This window comes from Myotis daubentonii, chromosome 3 (assembly GCF_963259705.1).
Source record: "Myotis daubentonii chromosome 3, mMyoDau2.1, whole genome shotgun sequence".
NCBI classification, from domain to species: Eukaryota; Metazoa; Chordata; class Mammalia; order Chiroptera; family Vespertilionidae; genus Myotis; species Myotis daubentonii.
This window is the reverse complement of record NC_081842.1, coordinates 40,123,225-40,147,272: the sequence shown is the minus strand read 5'-3', so window position 1 is coordinate 40,147,272 and position 24,048 is coordinate 40,123,225. Positions and strand designations below refer to the sequence as shown.

The following is a 24,048-nucleotide window of genomic DNA, read 5'->3' as shown; positions in this document are numbered from 1 at the left end:
AATAGTAAACAACACTGTCTATACTGAATCACAAAGTCTAATGTGGTATAGGTTTAAGAGAAGTAGAATTAATGATACTTAATATAGGCATTGTGTGGGAACTTTGTTATGTTTTTGTCTAATGGATTATTATAAATATTTTTAATACTAAAATGTAAAAAGTCTATCTTGTATGTTTTTCTGTAGTCTCTTTGCAAAGCCAGGGAACATGAGATTGAAAGTGAAGAGCATTTTAAGACCATTGCGGAAAGAGAGCTGAGTCGAGTGAAAAATGAAATCCAAAGACTGGAAAATGACATAACTTTAATACGGGAAAAGAAAAGTGATAAGGAAGTATGTGTTGAAATGTTACTTAAAATTTTGTGCCATTGTTCCTGCTTCCCTCACCAAACAAACACTGACGTTTTTCTGTATGGGAAAGGCATTCATTAGTTTCCTAACATTTTCTTACATTGTTTTCTTGGACAATGGAAGGCACATGGAGCTGAGATTTGAATGAAACAATGATAGAATTTTACATTTATTTTCCCAATGTTCATTTACCAAATACTCATTGAACCTTACTATATGCAAACCACCATGTTGATTGCCTGTTATACAATGCTAGGCATAATTTATTCATAAGTGCTACATTTTTAAAAGCCACATTTTAAAATATCACTTTTAATTTTGAGTTTCATTCTTTATTGATTTTACCTTTCGTATTAACTTGTCAACTTATGACCACTATTAAGCTACTGTACATATTTTTTTCTTTTTTAGTTTTTAGTTAACTTGATTTGGGCACTTTTTCCAAATTGGACTCTTCTCTTTACATATGTATATGCATATGGAAATGCACACACGTATATATGTATACGTATACATACACACATACATATTTTATTAATTTGTGTCTGTATATTCATCAGTTTTCTTTTATGACTCTAGATTTGTTAAATGAATATATGTACAGAAACATTTTTATTTTCTTAACTGCTGTATTTATTTCAATTAGAAGTGCTTTCATAATTTCTGTGAAGAGGCTTCTTAGAGGCAGCAATCTGGCTGGAAATGGGGTTGAAGGGGACTTGTCTTGGGCTTGAGTTAGCATATCAAACTCATTGTTTTTCCTAAGATTGCACATTCTCTTGAGGTGGCTATTATGGAATGACTAATGAGATTGCTTTGGGGAACTCCCCTAACATCTTTTAAAGTAACTACTGTTCTCAACTATGTATAATAATTTCTCCTCTGTTTTACAACTAAAAAATTAAAATATAAGTATTATAGTTACATAATTAAATATGGTATATTATACTAGTATTCCTCTAGAGGTCAGGGACAGGATTCCTTTTTTTCTTTATTATATGTTCTGTATAGTATGTAATGCTATGTTTTATTTTAGTTTATATTATAAATGATGTTTTTTTAATCTCACCCTGTCCTCTCTCTTTGGATATTAGAATCAGATATTTAAATTTACTCAAAAATTGGATGATTTGAAACGTCAAATGAACTGGGACCAACAGGCATTGGAGGCCTGGTTAGAAGAATCAGCTCACAAAGATAGTGATGCCCTCACTCTCCAGAAGTATGCACAACAAGATGATAATAAAATTAGGGTGAGAAATTAGAAATTGTAATGTCAGGTTTTCTCTGATTCTGTAGTGTGTCAACCTTTTTATCTAAATTGGACTTAGAATTTTAAAGCAGCACTTCTTAAACATTTTTGGGGTCAGTTTCCTTCCAGAATCTAATAATGCCAACTATCCTTTCTCTAGAAAAATGAGTATATTCAAATACCTACAAAGTTTTGTCATTACATATAGTTTTTGCTTATTTAAGACTTTAGTGCTTTGATTATTTAATATATTATTATAATTATTATTTAAAATCTACTTGTAATGAAATATGATAATGCTTTAGTATAATGAAACATGCTATTTTCTAATAGACTTAATACCAAATGCATTATTTTAAATGGAAAATTGTTCATCTTTTTTCTAACATACTTTAAAATGTATTAAAAGTCTTTTAAAAAACAATTGAGTTTTCATTGCAGCCCTAGAGGTTAAAAGATTAAGAATATATACATTTATATGTATATATATGTAAATATATATATATATATATATATATATATATATATATATATATATATATAGTATTTGTTTTGGATATCAAGTGACTTGGCAGCTTCGGATCTCAGGTGATGCACCCAGAACCAGAGAGGAGGGAGCCCAATTGCAGGGTGCGTCACCCAAGAACCACCCTCTCACAATCCGGGACTCCTCGGGGGATGTCGGAGAACCAGTTTCGGCCCAAACCCCGCAGGCCAGGCTGAGGGACCCCACCTGTGCATGAATCCATGCACTGGGCCTCTAGTAATATAATAAAACTTAATATGAGATACACTAATAGTTTTAAGTTAATCCAATGATAATCATACCTATTTTTGCATGTAACTACATAGGCACTGACCCTGCAATTAGAAAGGCTGACTTTGGAAGGTAATCAGAAAAGAAAGGTACTTGACAATGAAACTACAGAGACTCTAAGTGCACAGGTTGGTTCAGTGAAGATTTTTTATTTCTTAATTGTCTAAGTGATGTTTGCAAAAGAGCTTACATTCAAGAAATGTTATTGCTCTCTATTTGACAGTTAGAATTGGATAAAGCAGCGCAAGATTTTCGTAGGATTCATAATGAGAGACAAGAACTCATTAAACAGTGGGAAAGCACAATAGAACAGATGAAGAAGAGAGATCGAGACATTGATAACTGTGCCTTGGTAAAGTAGTTGTTTGGTCCTTGCAATGTTCAGCTGTATTTACTCTCTTTTGTGTTTAACTCATTAATTTCAACTGTAAACCACAATGTTATTTGAAAGTCACTTTTGTAGGAGATTCATTAATTTTGGTAAATGTTTTTCAAAGCTGACTCCATTCATTTAGAAATGTGGTTTTATGTATATTACTTATCTATATATATAAAAGGCTAATATGCTAAGTGTCCCTGCACCCATCCAACCAGTCACTATGGTGCGCACTTACTACCAGGGGCAGACACTCAAAGCAGGAGCTGCCGAGCTGCAGTGACTTGGCAGCGGCAGTTCTTTGGTGACGCACCCCGAAACCAGAGAGGAGGGAGCCAATCCTTGTGGGGCCGTGCCATTCCACCTTCGGCCGTGGGTTATGTTGTTGCTGGGGGACTGTTAGCCCCGACTCTGGTTTATTACACACTTGTGTTTGCGTTCCACACCCTGTACGGCAGCAACTCCAGGACTCCTCGGGGGATGTCGGAGAGCTGGTTTCAGCTGATCCCCGCAGGCCAGGCCAAGGGACCCCGCCTTCTGGAGGGTCACCACTCATTCCACAGATGCCAGGGAGAAACCACCGGGAGGTTGGCTCCAGGGCGTGTCCAGCCTGTCTTGCCCAGTCCCATCCCACCGCCACCTTCTAATTAATTTCCTTTCAATAGGCACAAATCCGTGCACCAGGTCACTAGTGGTAGTATAATGACGAAGACTAGATCCTGCCATCGCTGAAATGTGGAACAAGAGAAAGTTAGATAATGTTATTGCAGTAAAATCAATGCCCTACATACACACGGTTGTTTGTGGTGCCTTGGATTTAACATGTGTGCTATCTGTACACACAGTTAGGTGCAGGGAAATGAGCTTCATGGGGATCCCAGAGACAGGAAGGGAGAATAAGGAAAGAAACCAGGACTCCAATAAAGTTTCACTTTTGAAGCTGAGGCACCAGTGATGGGGTAGAAGTGGTAGAAGCTCCGAAGGGAGGAATGCCACACTGATTGAGTACAAAACGGCCTAGGCCTCCCTAGGAGGGACAAGGGAGAGCCAGTCTTAACTGAGTTCCTTTTCATTGTTAATGCTGATGTTGGTTTCTCTTTACTGACTTCTCAGTGCTTTCAAATATCAAGTCCTAAACTACTTCCTCTGTATAAATAAAGTGTACCCAATCTAAGACTGCAGATCCACAATCGAATTCTCATACAACCCCACAGTTGAAGGGAGAGCCTGCTGATTTGGCAGAATATACAACTTGTCATACTCACAGTGGTTCCTTACAGGCTGATATCTCCTGGCTGTCTGTATTGTAGGAGGCTGGTTGCTAAGAAATGGCTCCCAGGTAGAGGTATGCTTCTAAGTGTTTAACAACTGTATTTTAGGGTAAATTTTTCTTCACCCTTCAATTCATCCAACATATTGCAGTAATAATCACTTGTAAAAAACATATATGATCTTTTTATTCCCCAGCTCTACAATCATTTTTGTTCCATATTGCTTAAAAGTTGATCCTCTTTGACATAACAATTGAAAAATAGGATTTCTCCACAGTTCAGCCTCAACCTCTACTTTTCCAGCCTCATCCCTTTCATCTGTACCCACCCCTTCTTAATATATCCCTATTCTATCTCTGCTACCCACCCCCCCACATGCGCTTTTACTACACTGAGTTTTTATGTATCTCCATTTGTCTTTTTAGGCCGACTTAAATTGAGCCTGTTAGATATGCCTTTTAATGACTCCTCTTGGGTAGACCTTACTCTCTGTGTTCTCATAACGCTCTGTCCACATCTCAGCTACTACTTCCCATATTCTGTTAATTTTGTATAGTCAAGACCATCAAAAAGCCTGAGTGAAGGAATTCCTATTGAAGCCAATAACTAAAATGCTATTCTCAAAAGATGAAAAACAAACTGGTCCTATGAAATATTTGGAAAATTTCATTGAAATTAAACTTTCTATGTTAAAAATATATAACACTGTTATATTTTTTAAATGTCACTTTTCATTCATAAAAGATTGATATTTTCCTCATCTCTTTAGCAAAGTACCAAGTAGATGAAAGAAAATATAGAGACCTTTAAAAATATAAGCTTACTATTTTTGGTGTGTAGCATATTAATATTTTGTTTTAGTTCATATAAATATAGTCTCTCTTAAAAAACATTCTCCTAAGTTTTGATAAAATAAATACTAAATATAATAATAGAAAAATAAAAACTAAATTTCTTTTAGTTTTCATTTTGATCATCATATTAAACATATATTTACTTTTTTTTTTTTAATCCTAGACATTAGCAAAGATAAAACAGGAAACAAGAGAAAAAGAAAATTTGGTTAAGGAAAAGATCAAGTTTTTGGAAAGTGAGATTGGAAATAACACAGAGTATGAGAAAAAAATTTCTGTTGTTGATCGTAAAGTTTCAAAATGTAGAAAAGAATACCAGCAGCATGAAGTTCATAAAAATCAGCTGAAGGATGAGGTATGGCAACTAAAAAGACTGGTTTGCGTGTTTATGGGAAATTGCTATAAAAGTAAGCACAAAGCTTTTCCTTTGATTAAGGTACTGCCTTATTTTATTTTATTTTTTTCATCCTTTCATGTTGTGGGACTTTCAGGATACTCTGAGTTGAGCCCTGGTTGGTGAAGGCATCAGGGGGTGCCATTGGCATCACAGGTGATGTGAAGGGCTCCCCCTGGAGTTGTGCAGTGCCCAACTACCTGTCACACATGTTTCGTTAGTGACCTCAGGCAAAAGGCTCCCAAAGGGTCTTGCTTGGAAATCATAATTATATGATAACCGGCAAATAAGAAAATGTGAAGGTGAACATTAACCTTAGTGATAACTTGAAGTATCTTTCCATTGCTACGTATATGGTGGGGTTACCTGTTTAAGTTCAGTTCCTCACCTTGTTAAGGAATAAATTTCAGTCTGGTAGTGGAAAAATGTAGTGGTCAAATACCATGAAACAGATTAAGAGAGGAGAAAACTTCTGTTTTGTTCTTCTTTTGCAGCGTTCATGCTAACTAGGTTATTCCATAGGGAGAGGTAGCAATTCCCCTAGTTAGCAATAAAGAGTTCTTTATGAAATTTATATCTTAAGACCATAGTATGTGAAGTTAACATTGTTTAGATGGGAATTTGGAATATTGTAGAGCATTTTATTCTATAAGGTATTATGCTTTTTATTTCTGATGAAAATGAAAGTTTTTCTTTTGCCTAAAGAGAATAATTACAGAAGATCCTAAAAAAGTAAAATAAATGAATTTCTTGCCTAAGTTAAATGCCACTGCTAATAACTTATTTTTAAACATTTTAAAATTTAAACCAATTACAGAAAAGAATGCAGGCAAAATAAGCCAGTCAGAAAAGATAAATATCACATGATCTCACTCATTTGTGGAATATAATGAACAACATAAACTGATGAACAAAAACAGATCCAGAGACAGAGAAGCATTGATCAGTCCGTCAAACCTCAGAGGGAAGGTAGGGGAGGGTGGGGGTAAGGGGGAGAGATCAACCAAAGGACTTGTATGCATACATATAAGCCTAACCAATGGACACAGACACCAGGGGGGTGAGGGCATGAGTGGGGCGGGGGGGGGGGGGCGCGGGAAGGGGGGATTAGGACACATATGTAATATCTTTTTTTTTTTTTTTAAATATTTTATTGATTTTTTACAGAGAGGAAGGGAGAGAGATAGAGAGTTAGAAACATCGATGAGAGAGAAACATCGATCAGCTGCCTCCTGCACACCCCCCACTGGGGATATGCCCGCAACCCAGGTACATGCCCTTGACCGGAATCGAACCCGGGACCCCTCAGTCCGCAGGCCGACGCTCTATCCACTGAGCCAAACCGGTTTCGGCACACATATGTAATATCTTAATCAATAAAGAAAAAAATAACAATAATAAAAAATAAAAAATGCAGGGATTTCTTCATTCATAATTTATTTATTGAGATATAATCCACAAACCATAATTTTTAGTGTATTCTCAGAATTGTGCACACACCACCACAATCTAATTTTACAATATTTTTGTCACTTTAAAAGGCACCCCCATACCCATTAGCAATCACTTTCTTTTCCCTCTCCAACCAGCTCCTGGCAGCTACTAATCTACTTTGTTTCTCTATGGATTTGCTCCTTTTGGATATTTCATATAAATGAAATCATATAGTATGGAACCTTTTGTGTCTGGGATTCTTTTTTAAAAAATATATTTGTATTGATTTCAGAGAGGAAGGGAAAAGGAGAGAGATAGAATCATCAATGATGAGAGAGAATCATTGATTGGCTGCCTCCTGCATACCCCACACTGGGGATAGAGGCTGCAACTTGGGCATGTGCTCTGACCAGGAATTGAACCGTGACTTCCTGGTTCATAGGTCAACGTTCAACCACTGAGCCATGTTAGCTGGGCTGGATTCTTTTACTTACATAATATTTTCAAGGTTCATCCATGTTGTAGCGCATATCATTCATTCATTCATTTCTTTTCTCCAATTTTTTATTGTGATAAGATACATGTAACATACAATTTACCATCTTAACCACTTTTAAAGAATCGATATTGTGGAGAGTTTTACAGGTGTCCCCCATCCTTCTCCCATTACCCCCCTCCACCTGGTTCCCGCCCCACTCTAGGCCTTCACCACCCTATTTTCTGTGTCCATAGGTAATGCATATATGCATATAAGATCCTTGATTAATTTCTCCCCACACCCACCTCATCCCTTTCCTCTGAGATTTGTCAGTATGTTCCATGTTTCCATGCCTCTGATTCTATTTTATTCCTCAATTTATTTTGTTCATTAGATTTCTTGTTTGTTTATTTTGTTTTTAGGTTCAATTGTTGAAAGATATATATTTATTGCCATTTTATTCTTTTTTTTTTCTTCTTCTTCTTCTTCTTCTTCCTCTTCTTAAAGAATACCCTTCAACATTTCATGTAATAGCAGTTTGGTGGTGATGAACTCCTTTAGCTTTTTCTTGTCTGTGAAGCTCTTTATCTGACCTTCAATTCTAAACAATAGCTTTTCTGGGTAGAGTAATCTTGGTTGCATGTCTTTCATTACTTTGAATATTTCTTGCCACACCCTTCTGGCCTACAAAGTTTCTGTTAAGAAATCAGGTGCTCCCTTATAGGTAGCTAACTGCTTTTCTCTTGCTGCTTTTAAGATTCTCTCTTTGTCTTTAACCCTTGACATTTTAATTATGATGTGTCTTGGTGTGAGCCTCTTTGGGTTCCTCTTATTTGGGTCTATTTCTTTCACCAGGTAGGGAAAGATTTTTTGTAATTTCTTCAAATAGGTTTTCAATATCTTGCTTTCTCTCTCTTCTCCTTCTGGCACCCCTAATATGTAAATGTTGGTATGCTTGAAGTTGTACCAGAGGCTCCTTACACAATCTTTATATTTTTGGATTCTTTTATTTTTGCTCTTCTGATGGGGTGTTTTTTTGCTTCCTCATATTCCAAATCATTGATTTGATTCTCAGAATCCTCTACTCTAGTGTGGAATCCCTGTAAATTATCTTTATTTCAGTTAGTGTATGCTTAATTTCTGACTGGTCTTTTTTCATGTCTTTGACATTCTCACTAAGATCCTTGAAAGTCTCACTAAGTCCCTTGAAGCTCTCATTAAGGCCTTTGAGCAACCTTATAATCATCATTTCTGTCTCCAGTAGTTTACTTTCTTTCATTGCTTTCATTTGTAACATGTTTCTTTGTCTCTGAATTTTGGCTGCTTCCCTGTGTTGTTTCTATTTTTGGGTAGAGCTGCTATGTCTCCTTGAGTTGGTAGAGTGGCCTTGTGTATTACATGTCCTATAGGGCCCAGTGGTTCAGTCTCCTCAGTCACCTGAGCTGGGCACTCTAGGTATGTCCCTCTGTGGTCTGTATGCACATTCCTGTTATAGTTGAGCCTTGATTGCTGTTGGCATTACTGGGAGGGATTGACCTCCAGGCCAACTGACTATGAAGACCAGATGCCATCTAGAATGGAAGAGCTGTAGTGCAGGAGACACCCCTATGGAGCAGGATTTGCTGCATTGGGGCTTTGGTGCTCACTGAGTCTGCCCCTTGAATGTATCACTTGTAATCTGCTATGGTCTGAAGCTGTCCACCAGGTACACTGGCTCTGGGGCTTTTTAGGAGGTGCAAAGTTAGCCACTGCACAGAGATCTGCAGATGGCTGTTACTTATATTGGGCTAGGAAGTGCCCAGGCAAGGCCCAGGTGTGAAGCAAGGCAGGCTGGTGTTAATTCTGGGTCTTAGGCCTTTTATTGATAGGTTTGGGACACACTGACACCTGCTGCTGCTTTTTAAAGAGATTTTAGCAACGTCTGGCCATTCATATGGAAAAGCAGGCGCAAACAGCTTGAGTGGGGCTGCAAATTGGATGAGGCAGGATTTCAGGGAATCACCAGGATAGAATGAGCAGTGTGGGCCAGGCTGATGGAAACTCAGATATAGCTGCCAGTCAGCTCTGTGATGGGGGATGTCCCAGCACAGGAACAATGACCCCTGTGAACACCATTAACTGGGAGAAAGCCACCCCTGAGTTCCTACCTCAATGCCAGACAGTCCAGTTCCTTCCTGTATGCCACTGGATTCTCCCAAAGCCACCACTCAGAGTTGGAATTCAGAGGAAGCGGGACTAAGTAGATTCGTGTGTGGCCCCTTTAAGAGGCCCATGTCTCTTAACAATTCTTGCTGGTTTTTACAGCCTGAAGTTACAGGGACTTCTCTTCCCAACTCTGGAATCCTGGGTTGGGGATCTAGTGTGGGGCTGGAAACCCCTGCTTCTCATGGAGGCCTTGGAGATATCCTTCCCAATTAAAAATAGGGCACACATGGGTGTTGGACCAGCCCGTTCTGTGCCTCTGTCCCTCCTACCAATCTCCATGTGCTTTCTTTACTTCTCTAGTTGCAGGACTCCATTCAGCCAGATTTCAGGTGGTTCTGAATGATGGTTGTTCTGTATTTTAGTTGTTGTAATTTTGATGTGGTTGTGGGAAGCAGCGAGTACTGGCATTTACCTGTGCCACCATCTTGGTTCTCCCCCATCTTAACCATTTTAAGTGTTCTTACTGGTATTAAATACGTTCCTAATGTTGTACTGCCATCAGCACCATCTATCTCCATAACTCTTTTTTTCTTGTAAAAATAAAACTGTACCCACTAAACAATAGCTCCACATTCCTCCCTTCACCATTCCCTGGTAACTACCATTCTATTTTGTCTCTCTGATTTTGACTACTTTAAGTACCTCACATAAATGGAACCATCCAGTATTTTGTGACTGGCTTATTTCATTTAGTATAATGTCCTCAAGATTCATCCATGTTGCAGCATATGTCAACATTTCCTTTCTTTTTAAGGCTGGATACTATTCCATTGTATGTGTATACCACATTTTGCTTATCCATTCGTCTGTCCATGAACACTTGGGTTGCTTCCAGTTTTTAGCTATTATGAATAATGCTGCTATGAACATGGGTATACAGTTACCTCACAATTGCTGGATCGTATGGTAATTTTGTTTTTAATTTTTTGAGAAACTGTCATACTGTTTTCCACAGTGGCTGTACCATCAGGGTTAATTTCTCCACACTTTCACCAATACTAGTTATTATTATCTTTTATAGTAGCCCTCCTAATGGGTGTGAGGTGGAATTTTATTGTAGTTTTGATTTGCATTTTCCTAATGGTTAATGATGTAGAGCATATTTTCATGCCCTTTTTGGTTATTTGTATGTCTTCTTTGGAGAAATGTATATTTAGGCCCTTTGCCCAGTTTTTAATCTTTTGTTGTTGTTGAGTTTTAGGAGATCTCCATACATCCTGGATATGAATCCCTTACCACATATTGATTTGCAAATTTTCTTTCATTCTGTTGATTGCCTTTTTACTGTGTAGATATTGTCTTTTGATGCACAAAAGTTTTTAATTTTAATGAAGTCCAACTTGTCTAATTTTTAATTGTTCTCTGTGCCCTTGGTGTCACATCCAAAAAATCATTGTCAAATCCAATGTTGTGAAGTTTTGCTCTAATGTATTTTAAACACATATATGTGGGTCTTTATAATTTGCCAGTATTATACAAGCAGTTTAAACTGTAATATTAGATCAAAAAGAAAAACTGTTAATATGTATTATAGCAATATGGCTATTGTGTTTATGGGAATGATGAAGGTTAGAAATTAAAGTGCTTCAAAAAGGAATTTTTGGAAATGAAATTAATTTATAAAATACAGAGTAAATATATACTTTCTGTCTGTTAATTAATAAATAGCTGGATATTTTAAAAGCCACTGTGAATAGAAGTTCCAGTGAAGTAGAAGCTCTGAGGAAAAATACTTCCAAAATAAAAAAGGATATTGATGGAGAAACAACAAGGTAAGAAAAAAGATGTTTAAATATATTTATAGTTCTTAATTTACTTCTAGAAACATATTTTTTGTTAAATAGCTATAAAATTATAGCTACTAAATTATTAAATTAAAAAATGTCACAGGTGTTTCATCACAGAGGCTCAGTAGTAATATTTTTATAACATATTAACTATGTATTGGTAATAAAATGGCTTTTGGTAAAATTTTTTCATATAACATGAAGTTATATGAAAAAATTGTAGGACAAACTATTCCTTGTTTGTTTGCATTCAATACCTCTAGACATGTTTTCTGTTTTTTAATTATAAACTCTTTCTAGGTTACAAAGAATTAAAAAATCTAATGAGAATGCGAAAGAAAAATTAGAGCAGATAACTGAGAAAACCATGTCAGCAGAAGAGAAAGCTACCAATTTGGAAGATATACTAAAGGAGGAGGAAAAAAGTGTGAAGGTAAAGTCTAGTTCCCATTTAAAAGAAGATCACAGCACATTCAGCAATAGTGAATGAATTAGATTCCTGAGATCAGAGGAGTAGGAAGACTTTTAAGAGGCTCTGCTTTCTGGTGATGACATTTGTAATCAGCATTGCTGGTCCTCTTTTTATTGCTTCTGCGGCTCTTGGTGACTGCTCTCTCTTTAAGCTCCTGATCCTCCATTTGCTTCATTTTCAGCATTTAATTTGGATGTCTTCTTTTTTTTCTTTTGTTAATCCTCACCTGGAGATATTCCCCCCGCCCTGCTCCCCCCCCCCCCCAGCCCACTGATTTTTAGAGAGTAGAAAGGAGGGGGAGAAACAGAGAGAGAGAAACACCAATGTGGGACACATTGATTGCTTGCCTCCCACACACTTCCCGACCAGGGTCAAGGATTGAGACGGCAACTGTGGTATGTGCCCTTGACTGGAATGGAACCCTAGACCCTTCAGTCCCAGGCTGATGCTATAGCCATTGAGCGAAACTGGCTAGCACTTGATATCTTCTTTTAAAGATAGCTCCTGTACCTTAGATTCCATGCCTTCCCAATGCCTAGTGTGTCCATGTCCCTGCTTGTCATCTATAATATATATATATATATATATATATATATTAGAGGCCCAATGCACAAAATTCGTGCAAGAGTAGGCCTTCCTTCCCCTGGCTGCCGGCACCGGATTTCCTCTGGCACCCGGGACCCGGACTTCCCTCGTAGCCCTGGCTTTGTCTGCAAGGTCGTCCGGAAGGACAACCAGTCTAATTGCCTTCTGGACGACCCTGTGGACAAAGCCAGGGCTACGAGGGAAGCCTGGGTTCTGGGTGCCGGAGGGAAGCCTAGGTCCCGGGTGCCAGAGGGAAGCTGGTGCTGGCAGCCGGGGGAAGGAAGGCCTTCTCTTGCAGATTTCATGCATCGGGCCTCTAGTGTTCTCATATTGCAAATGTATCTTGAAAAGTGCCCTTGTTTTACAATTGATTTCTATATGATTATCATTTTTTTGTGCAAATTTCCCCCCAATGGTCTACATTTATTAGCTGTATTTCTTTACCATGTGCTACTGCTATCTTTTTAACCTTGTAGAGTCTGGCATCATTTATCAGTAACTGGACTCTCAAATGCTATTATTTTACTAACCTTATCGACATCTCCCTTCTACCTTAATCTCTTTGGCATGTTGGTAGCATTAAATCCAATGTTTGAGAAACTGGAAGAGGTTAAATTTCCTCTTTGAAAATTTCAAAGTGACTGTATGACCTGACACTGTAGGCACTACTTCTTGCTTTTAACTTTTTTTTTTTAATAAAAAAAATTCTCCTTTATTACTTTTTAGAGAGAGAGGAGAGGGATAGAGAGATAGAAACATTGATGAGAGAGAAGCATCATCCATTGGCTGCCTCCTGCACACCCCCTAAAGGGGATTGAGCCCAAAACCCAGGCATGTGCCCTGACAGGGAATCGAACCAACAACCACTTGGTTCATGGGTTGATGCTCAACCTCTAAGCCACACCAACCAGGCTTTTAACTTGTGTGTGTGTGTGTGTGTGTGTGTGTGTGTGTGTGTGTGTGTGTGTGTGAAGCAGAAGGGTAGTTGAAGATGGTGGCAAAAGTCCCTCATTTGCTGAGGTTTATATCAAGGATGGTTTCACTCGTATTTGGATAGAATCTGCTTCCTCAGTGTGTTGTGTTTTTAAAATTCCTGAGTAATGAAGTCATGCAGCAGTGTTGACTTGGATGGTGTCTGAGTCCAAATTATTTTTTTAACTTATTTTTTTCTTCCAAGAGCATGATTTTCTGTAGCACCTGAGGTGGGACAGTATTAAAACTTATCAGAAATTTGTAAAAATGGTAAAATTCACTTGAAATAGACTTTTGGGCAACAGAATGAAAAACTAGTGACATTTTAAAAGAAATTAGCTGAATTTGAAAAAAACAAGATTGTAGCATGTGTACTAATTGTGCTGTAGCAGGGTTGTGTTCAGAATCTTGATTTTTATAGCCACTGGGTTTTGTGTCTGTTTGGAAAAATCCCAACCCTATGTGTTTTGGAGATGTGCTGTGTTATTCACCACCAAGCACTAACTTGAAAACTCTGCTAGGCAATCTTTGAGAAGGTATTAAACCCAATGAAAAGTGTCTATGAAAAATAATGCATTTTATATGATTATATCAGATTATATTTCTTAATTTGTGCCCCAAAGAAGGTGGGAGATTGAATGATGTAATTTCTTCCCTATAACACCCTTAAGACTTCAGTAAACATGAATGTATATTCTGTTTTCTAAGGAAACCAGTGGAATCCCTAGTTCTAAGGGTAGGGTGGAATAACACATCAAGGTACATGATACAAGAATAGAAAACTACTATTCTAGTCTACTAGCATAGAGTAGACTATAAGAAATGTTGGGGATGTGTTCAAATTGTGGGAGGCCTTTATATCTCAAGAGCTAAAATGTTGGGGGTTCATTTATGAGCCCCCTACATTATACTGTTTATAAACTAAAATATTTACGGTATTAAAATTTCACTAATCACTACTATTCTTATCACCAGGAAGTGGAAATTCAATTGACCATATTGAAAGGTGTGCTATTTAAGATAGGTCATGAATTACAGACTGAGACAATGAAAGAAAAATCTCTTATATCAGAAATTGAAGGAACCCGTTCCTCTCTAAAGCACCTCAACCAACAGCTACATAAACTGGATTTTGAAACCTTGAAGCAGCAAGAAATTATGTACAGTCAGGTAGATGTTACTCTTATGAATATCTTATGAATATTGACTTGTTATAGTTGTGATGGTCAAGATACTACAGTGCTCCAGGAAAACAAAAATTTCTAAGCACTCTTTGAGGGATAGACAGATATTGAAGATGGGATTTCATGCTAGGTCACTAGTAGGGTAAGGAAGCCTTAAATACTATTTTTTTTCTCTGTCTGAAATAAACAGGTAAGAGGACAGACAACTCTTGTGAGGGAGAACCATGCTTTAAAGGAACCTGGGGCAATTGAACATAGAGTAAAACAAAACAAGGAGTTGAACATCTGAAGCCTAGAAAAACTATATGTTGATGTTTTAGTTGTGTGGACATAGGGACATAGGCTTTCTCATCCCCACCCATAGACAAATAGGTTAAAAGTATTTTTTTCAGTTTTTCCTTATTTTTTCTATTTATTTGTTCTGTCTCATTAACCTCTTAATGTCCTCCCTCTGTACATCTTAATCTCCCTATCTAATATATTTTTAGTTTCTCAAAATTACAGATGCTAAAGCTTAATTAAAAAAAATAATTCATTAGAAGTTTTGGTTTTTTTATGGCTAACAACTCATGACTATATTATTATTATTTTGCATCCCCTTTTGAAAATGTATCCTCAAAAATGTATGTCCATGTATATCCAGTGGGTTTACTGAGGTTCCATAATGGTAATACAATAAATAGCTCCCTACATGACTTTGTTATATTTTCAGATTACTTATATGTCACTACCATGTACCCTGATTGTTGAAGAATAGGTTAGTGTTTCTCTCTTTAGGGTAAGAAGGATTTTATCCTGTAAATTACTGAAGGCTTAAAGTGACACCTAGGCCAACTGATAAAAAGGTCTTTACCATGTCTTTATAGTTGTAGAAATATTTTTCACCATGTGTTTCTCCTTACTAACTTATTTTAATAAACTGTAACAGGATTTTCACATTCAACAAGTGCAACGCCGAATGTCACGGTTAAGGGGAGAAATTAATTCAGAAGAAAAACAAGGTCTTCAAGTAAAAATTGTTGAACTTAAAGAGACGTTGGAAGAGAGAAATTCTACACTTGGCACTTTGGAAACACAGATCAAGAAGCTTCATGTAACTTATCCAAAAACACTTTTTATGCTTCAAATATGCTAGTCATTAGTCATTCTGTTTTAAGAGAACATGTTCCTAAGACTTAACTTTGGATAGGTGATTGCCAAGCTACACACATATATAATAAACGTATGAACTGATATCCATATTTCTATAAAAATGCAACATTACCATTGATTATGCACTTACTACATGCTAAATACACCACATGCATTTAGTATTTTATTTCATTTTATTTTTATAAATAGGGGAACTTATGAGGAAGATATCATTACTTGTTTTACAGATTAAGTTACTTGTCCACAGCTACACAGCTGGTACATGAGGAGCTAGGATTTGAGCACTAGTTCATGTGACTTCAAAATACTCTTAAATAGTACATGATCTAAAGCATTGATAAATTCCAGTTTTTCTTTTATGCATTTGCCATAATAACTTGATTGTCTGTTATGTATGAACTAACCTCTAAAAGAAACTGCTGTTTTATGGCTCATCTATTGTCGTTATTCAAATATTTACTTAGTTACATTTTTCAAATAACTCAATTTTGTTAATAAGATGAGAATAATCTTAATCTTTAGGTATATTAATATGTTTATAGTAATATAAAACCTATGTTAGGGAAGCCTATGTAATATAAAACCTATGTTAAAGTTTAATTGGAGAGTTAGAGTGGAAGAATGAGAGCATGGACCTGAATGGGTAACACCACCAAAGGGTTTCAGTTTTTTAAACAGCTGGGAAGGCCTAGTGATGAGTGTCCTCTAGTGGCTATAAGAGGAATTGCCCTGGATTCCTTTAGGGCTAACAAAGGAGAAAGGGAGCTATTAACTTTTTACATTAAAAAAAAATTATTTTATGATGATAAAATGTTGGTTGGGAGTAGTTTGTAGCATGATAAAATGTCTTTTTAAAATGTTTCCTTGGCTTGGTAGAAAAGAGCACATGTTTTGGAATCAGAAAGAATTGGTTTTGAATGTCAAGGTTATATCACTGCTGTTTTAACTTCTCTGTGTCCTAGTTTGTTCAATTCTTAAATGGAAAATAATATTAATTTTACAGCATTATGGAGAATTACAAGCAGTTTATATCTTCGTACAGTGCTTTTTAGCAAGTACTCAGTAAATGGTATTGTTTTAATGATACAGAGTATAGGAATACTAATCTTACCTAATAATAGACAAACATGTAAATTGACCGTCCCTCTGCTATGCTCACCAGCCAATCAGGAGAGTATGCAAATTAACCCAACAAAGATGGTGGTTAATTTGCATATGTAGGTGCAAAGCGGCAGAGCGAAGACTGAAGGCTCTGGCTGGAGGAGCGAAGGCCTGGGTCCTGGGTGCCGGAGGAAAATTGGTGCCGGCAGCCAGGGGAAGGGAAGGCCTGTTGCACGAATCTCTTCGTGCAACAGGCCTTTAGTACTATCTATAATAATCTATAATAATAAAAGCATAATATGCTAATTAGACCGGACAGCCAAATGACCTTCTGGATGTCATTCTGGATGTCCTTCTGGACAAAGCCATGTCGGTGGGGGCCGAGGCAGAGGCGGTTAGGGGTGACGAGGCAGGCAGGCGAGTGGTTAGGGGCGATGAGGCAGGCAGGAGAGTGGTTAGGGGTGACGAGGCAGGCAGGCGAGTGGTTAGGGGCGATGAGGCAGGCAGGAGAGTGGTTAGGGGTGATGAGGCAGGCAGGCGAGTGGTTAGGGGTGATGAGGCAGGCAGGAGAGTGGTTAGGGGTGACGAGGCAGGCAGGCGAGTGGTTAGGGGCGATGAGGCAGGCAGGAGAGTGGTTAGGGGCGATGAGGCAGGCAGGAGAGTGGTTAGGGGTGACGAGGCAGGCAGGCGAGTGGTTAGGGGCGATGAGGCAGGCAGGAGAGTGGTTAGGGGTGATGAGGCAGGCAGGCAGAGTGGTTAGGGGCAAGCAGGCAGGCAGGCAGAACAGCTGTTAGGAGTCAGCAGTCCTGGATTGCGAGGGGGATGTCCCAGATTGCAAGAGGGTGCAGGCCAAGCTGAGAGGACCCCCCTCCCATGCATGATTTTCATGCACTGGGCCTCTCGTCTATAATAATCCTATATAATAAAAGAAACATGCAAATTAACCATCACTCCATCTCTCTGCCACTCTGCTACACCCACCAGCCAATCAGAGTGACTATGCAAATTAACCCAACAAAGATGGCAGTTAATTTGCATACACAGGCACGGAGCTAAGACTGAAGATGACTGAAGATGGCGGCGGTCACGGAGCTGGAGCGAGCAGGAGGCTTGGGTTGCTCCCAGTGATGGAGAAAGCCAAGTTTCCCACCGGCTCCAGACTCCACTCAAGGAGGGGCTGGGGGCCTGGGTCGCGGGGGGAGAAGCCAAGCCTCACTGCTGCGGCCGGACCAAAGGCCTGGGGCCCGGGTGCCGGAGGAAAACCGGTGCTGGCAGCCAGGGGAAGGAAGGCCTATTGCGCAAATCTTCGTGCAATGGGCCACTAGTAAAAACATAATATGCTAATTAGACCTGATGGCTGAACAACCTTCTGGGTGACCTTCTGGATGAAGCCGAGGCTTTGAGGGCTGAGCCCCTTGCACGAATTTCGTGCATTGGGCTTCTATTAAAAATATAAGAAGGTGAACTGTTTATCATCTTTCTTGGTCCTGGCCTGAACTGTGCCTGCTTTGCTGTGTGGGGATGGGTTCAGTGTTCCCTCTTCAGCAATTGGCTAGTACTTATACCTATTCTAACTCTGGTTTTAACAGAGAGAAAAATAAATTAATAGAAATGCAAGTGAATTTTGAAAGATATTGTTACTATTCTAATGAAGGTTGTTCTCATTAGTAGCATGGGGTTGTAAAGTCATTCTGCATTCCTGCTCCCATGCCACTCCATCTCTTATTGTGCATCACAGAAACTACTTTTTTTTGGTTGAAATTCACCTTAAACTTAATTTGTTTTTTGGTTCTAAAAGTTAATTTTATGAAATCACATTTTCTTTAAAAAAATTCTTCTTACTGTCTTGCTACAGTCTTAGGTCTTAATACTTCAGAGACATACAGAGAAAGGCAGAGGAGGGGAGGGGAGAGGTATAGACGAAGTGAGAAAGAAAAAGAGAGGAAAGAGAGATAGATCTTGGAACTAAAAAGTTTTTGCTTTACATACCCAGAGGGGACTAAAAGCACAAACCTTGTTCTGGGTTCAGGGTGGGAGGAGGGATACAAACTGGTCTAAAGCTAGAAAACTATAATCTGTGTATGTATGACCTACAATGCATCCTATGGAGTTAGATCTTATATAACATTTTTTCTCTCTAGCAATATGTGACTATATATGTAATACTACATGAGCTTTTTGTATATCAAATGCTGTTGTGCATACTCTTTGCCAGTAACTTCTTTATTTAAAGTTATTTATTTTTTAATCTTTATTGTTGGCCAATAACTTCTTTAATCCTCACAGCAAACTAAGGAAGTAGGTATTGTTATCATCTGATTCCAGAGCTTGTACTGTTAACCAAGACCCTATGCTTTTTCACACTGTTAATGTCTTTACCTTCTGGGACTTGGGTTGAATCAAATAATGAACTCTAGAAGGTGAACCAAAGCTTGGGCTCCCTCTTCCCATGTCTTTCCCTTTAGAATCACATTGAACGGTAACCATACATAAGTAAACTAAACCCAAAACATCAATGCAGTGGGGCCTTGACTTATGAGTTTAATTCATTCCGTGACGGAGCTCCTAACTCAAATTACTTGTATGTCAAATCAAAAATGAATGAGTGAGACACGTGATGCTGGGCTGATGTTGTGGCATTCACTGTGACGTTCTCTGCGCCAACTAGCGGTGGGGTATCTGAAGCTGGCTTGTAACCCAAATTTTAGCTCGCAACTCAAAGCAAAAAGTCAGCTGAGAGACGGCTCGTATCTCGAAAAACTCGTTAGTCGGGACACTCGTAAGTCAAGGCCCCACTGTAGATGATAAAAATGAAAAAAAATTTATGTTAATATCCATAAATATTATATTAGAGATGTTACAGCATAAATAATAAGACTTTAAAAATCTGATTTATTTTAATATTTAATGGAGCACATAATTTAATGTAAGATGTTTAATAGTATGTATTTAATATTGCTATTTAAAAACATATTTGTGTACCTTTTTTCCTTCTTACAGAATGATCTTTACTTTATCAAGATGTCAAACAGTAAAAATTTTGATGAAAAAAAGTCCCTCATGACCAAAATAAATGAACTAAACCTTTTCAATGAAAGATCAGAGAAAGAACTTAGTAAAGCTCGAGCTTTGAAGCAGGTACAGTAAAGTAATATGAGTATATAATAAAATCTACATGTTTTCAGGCTCAATATAGGAAAATTTAAAAAACATAGCAACATTTGAAAAAGACAGTAAGTCACTAAAGTGTTAAAATACATTATTTCTTTCCAGTCTCAAAGAAAATTTGCTATATATATTGTATTTAAAATTTGTCAATATATTATACATGCTTCCAAAACATTAAATATTCTAGAGACACAGAAACATGGAACAGACTGACAAATTTCAGAGGAAGATGGGGGTAAAGGAGATGGGGATGGGGGAAGAGATTAACCAAAGATTTCATATATATACTAGAGGCCCAATGCATGAAATTCGAGCACTGGTAGGGTCCCTAAGCATGGCCGGCAATCAGGGCCTATCGGGGCCTTCTGACTGCCATCTGGGGCCTTCTTTCATTCCGTGCCTCCCCCTGGTGGTCAGTGTATAATAGCAAGCGATGGATCTCCTGGTCAAACTCCCATGGGTACAATGTGCATTTTAGTCTAGAGGCCCAGTACACAAAGTCGTGCACAGGTGGGGTCCGGTCAGCTGGCCCTGCACCCAATCAGAGTTGGGGGTTGGGGGGGGGTCGGGGTCGGGGTCGGGGCCAGCCAGGAGGAGGGGCCACAGGTGAGTGGCAGGCTGGCCCTGCCCCCTAGTCAAACTCCCAGTTGAACTCCCAGTTGAGGGGACAATTTGCATATTAGCCTTTTATTATATAGGATACACATAGCCCCCAGACACAGTCAATAGTGTAGTGAAGGCTTGGGAAGGGCAGGTGTGGGGTGGAGCAGGTCAATGGGGGAAAAATGACAAAAAAACGAAGGGACATCTGTAATACTTCCAGCAATAAAGATAATTTTTAAAAATATGATCTTGTAGTGACCAGGAAAAAAATTTTTTGAAGTCTTCCCACAGTCCATTGCACAAAGTTACTATAATTTACTTGGGCAATCTCTTATTTTTTGGATTTATAATTGTTTCTAGTATTTGACTATTTTAAATAGTATTATCATGTTCTATGCACATATATCATTGTACAGTTGTTCAGTTAGTTCCTGAGGATAAATCTCCACCTGTATAATTAAGGTTGAAAAAGAATGAATATTTTCAGTGTCTTAAAACTATGTTTAAGTCCAATTGTCTTCTAGAGGGTTCAATTAATATTATCAGTAGCAATGTGTAAGCATCCTATTTTACTTACCACCATCAAAGCTGGATCTTACAGTTGATAAAATTATTGTCAATTTGATGGTCAAACATGATATCTCATTGTTTTTAGTCTGCATTTTTAAACTTTGTGACATTTTGAAACACTTTATGTTTAAAAATAAAATTTAAAATATCCTATATAATAAAAAGCTAATATGCAAATAGACCAAATGGCAGAACAACCAAATGACTAGTCACTACGACGTGTGCTGACCACCAGATGGTGGAGCAGGTGAGCGAGGGTGCCAGACCAAGGCGGGGTACCAGTTGCTGTCATCAGGGCCAGCTTCAGGTGGTTACTGAAAATTCTTTGCTCCCACATGCCACGGTCTGGCCCAGTGCTCATACCTACTGCAGGCACGCTTGCACCTGCTGCCAGCACCTGGTGCCGGCCCTGATCCCTCGGCACCATCAGCAGGTACGAGCAGCAACTGCCGGCCCCAATTGCCCCTGAGGGCTTCTCCACCTCTTCCTGTTCCTGAGAGCGATCAGGGCAGCAGCCACCACTCACTCCTGCTGACAGCACCAGCCCCGCTCATACCCACTGCTGGTGCGGGCCCCAATCACTCTGCGAGCGGGGCCGGCACCATCAGCTCATGGGAGCAGTGGTGGCAGGAGCAGGGCTGCCAGCAGACGGGACCAGGGGCCCCAGCGGGGGTGCAGAGGATGTGCTGAGCCCTGCCTCTGTGCCCACTGTAGCCTCACGGCCCACAGTTCCTTTCAAGGTGCATGAATTCGTGCACTGGACCCCTAGTGTTTAAACAAAACTGTTTAAAACAGTTTCTTTTAATTATACTACTAGAGGCCCAGTGCATGGAATTTGCGTACTGGGCGGGGGGTTCCTCAGCCCAGCCTGCGCCCTCTCACAGTCTAGGACCCCTCGCTCCTTACTGCTCAGCTTGCTGCTCCTTAGCACTGCCGCGGAGGCAGGAGAGGCTCCTGCCACCGCCACTGCACTTGCCAGCCGTGAGCCCAGCTTCTGGCTGAGCAGCACTCCCGCTGTGGGTGTGCACTGACCACTGGGGAGCAGCTCCTGCATTGAGCATCTGCCCCCGATGGTCAGTGTGCATCATGGTGACCAGTCGTTCTGCCAGTTGTTCTGTCATTCTGTCGATTTGCATATTAAGGTTTTATTATATAGGATGTTCCACAATTTTTATTTTTTGCTTTCAGGTTTATGTTCTTTGCCCATATTTCCATTAGGAGGTTTATATTTTTTAATTGCTTTGCAAAAGATCTTCATATGTTAAAATATTAATTTTGCCTTAAATAGTGCCAATATTTTTTCCATTTGTCTTTAACTTTTTATTTAGTTTTTTAAATATATTTTATTGATTTTCTACAGAGAGGAAGGGAGAGGAATAGAGAGTTAGAAACATTGATGAGTGAGAAACATTGATCAGCTGCCTCCTGCACATCCCCTACTGGGGATGTGCCTGCAAGCAAGGTACATGCCCTTGACCGGAATCGAACCTGGGACCCTTCAGTCCTCAGGCCGACGCTCTATCCACTGAGCCAAACCAGTTAGAGCTTTATTTAGTTTTTTGACATTAAAGTTTTTTAAACATCAAACATTTAAGTGCTTTTCCTTGTATAAATGTTATGTTTAGAAACTTCTTTGTCATATAAAAATCAAACAAATGCTTGCTATTTCTAATAGCGGCATTGTTTTTATCTCTTGCATTAAGTTTTTGGTTTTTTTTTACTCATCTGGAATTTATTTTTGGTACATATGAAATGTAGGGATATAATCTTTTCTCCAACTAAAAAACGATATTTTTGAAATAGTAAAAATCTTATATTCTTGAGTGTTTGTTTCTGGGCTTTCTATTCTGAAAATTATCTGTATCCTTTTTGCCAGGACTCTACTCATGATGGAATCATTTTAAAATAAAAATTTAATTACATATCATTTTTTGAGATTCAGTTTAGAAAGTAAAAATGCTCACCCATAGAGCTTTATATATTTTCAGTTTCAATTTTAGGCATAATTTTTTCCTTTTTTTCTTTAATAAAACTTGAATTTAGGATTGAATTATAGTAAAAGACTTGGAATGGCTATAATTTTTTTTTTAAGTGAAAAGGACAGAAATAAAAAGGAAGAGGGGGAAAAAAAAGCAAAGGAAAACCAGAGTCATGACTCAGAGCAATCTAAATTTAACCTTAGTTAACATCTTGGTCAATGGTCAAATCAGAAAAAAGTTATGTTTTCAAGTTTGACTTTTGTATCAGTAATAAAGGAAAATATTTTGGTTTGGGTATAAAAATAATTTTTCAATATTTGACTATGATAGGACTTGATGATTGAAGACAGTCTTTTAAAACTTGAAGCTAAACGTGCTCGTGAATTGCTTCACAGTAAAGCAGAAGAAGTTCTTTCTCTGGAAAAAAGAAAACAGCAATTACAAACAACTATGGAAGAACGAACTGAAGAAATTAAGGTTCACAAAACTATGCTTGCGTCACAAATAAGATATGTCGATCAAGAAAGGCAAGCCATAAGGTAACAATTAGAATTTTCACATCCTGCTAATGAATTTTGAAAACATAATTCTGTTTTCATATTGTTTGAAAACATAATACTGCTCCCTCTGCCACCCGGGGTGTCCATCTTTTTCATATTCATTTGAAAAGCCTTTTAATATAATATATGGGACATATGTTAGCCATAAATCTATGCTTCTTCATCTTTCTTTCCTTTGGCTAACTCCTCATCCTCCCCCCCTCCCCCATTTTTTTTTTTGTTGTTCTTATTGTTAATCCTCACACGAGGATAATTTTCCATTGATTTTTAAGGAGAGTGGAAGAGAGAGGGAAAGACAGAGAGAGAAACATCGATGTGAGAGAAACACATCGATTGGTTGCCTCCTGCACAAGGCAATCAGGGCTCAGGCTAGGGAGGAGCCTGCAACCAAAGTACCGCCCTTGACCGGAATCGAACATGAGATCCTTTGGTCCACAGGCTAACATTCTATCCACTGAGCCAAAGAAGCTAGCGCTAAATCCG

The 24,048-nt window shown here is 38.5% G+C and overlaps 1 protein-coding gene across 1 annotated transcript in view; it reads left to right on the top strand.

Moving 5' to 3' along the window:
- The window catches only part of CCDC39 (coiled-coil domain containing 39), a 48,251-nt gene that overhangs the window by 8,111 nt on the left and 16,092 nt on the right, over window positions 1-24,048 (top strand). Inside the window, exons 3-13 of the mRNA XM_059687111.1 lie at window positions 187-333; window positions 1,446-1,604; window positions 2,456-2,548; window positions 2,644-2,772; window positions 5,085-5,276; window positions 11,101-11,204; window positions 11,520-11,652; window positions 14,224-14,418; window positions 15,361-15,525; window positions 19,686-19,823; window positions 23,336-23,544. Of these exons, the coding sequence (XP_059543094.1) occupies window positions 187-333; window positions 1,446-1,604; window positions 2,456-2,548; window positions 2,644-2,772; window positions 5,085-5,276; window positions 11,101-11,204; window positions 11,520-11,652; window positions 14,224-14,418; window positions 15,361-15,525; window positions 19,686-19,823; window positions 23,336-23,544 (1,664 nt within the window). The remainder of the gene's footprint in view (window positions 1-186; window positions 334-1,445; window positions 1,605-2,455; window positions 2,549-2,643; window positions 2,773-5,084; window positions 5,277-11,100; window positions 11,205-11,519; window positions 11,653-14,223; window positions 14,419-15,360; window positions 15,526-19,685; window positions 19,824-23,335; window positions 23,545-24,048) is intronic.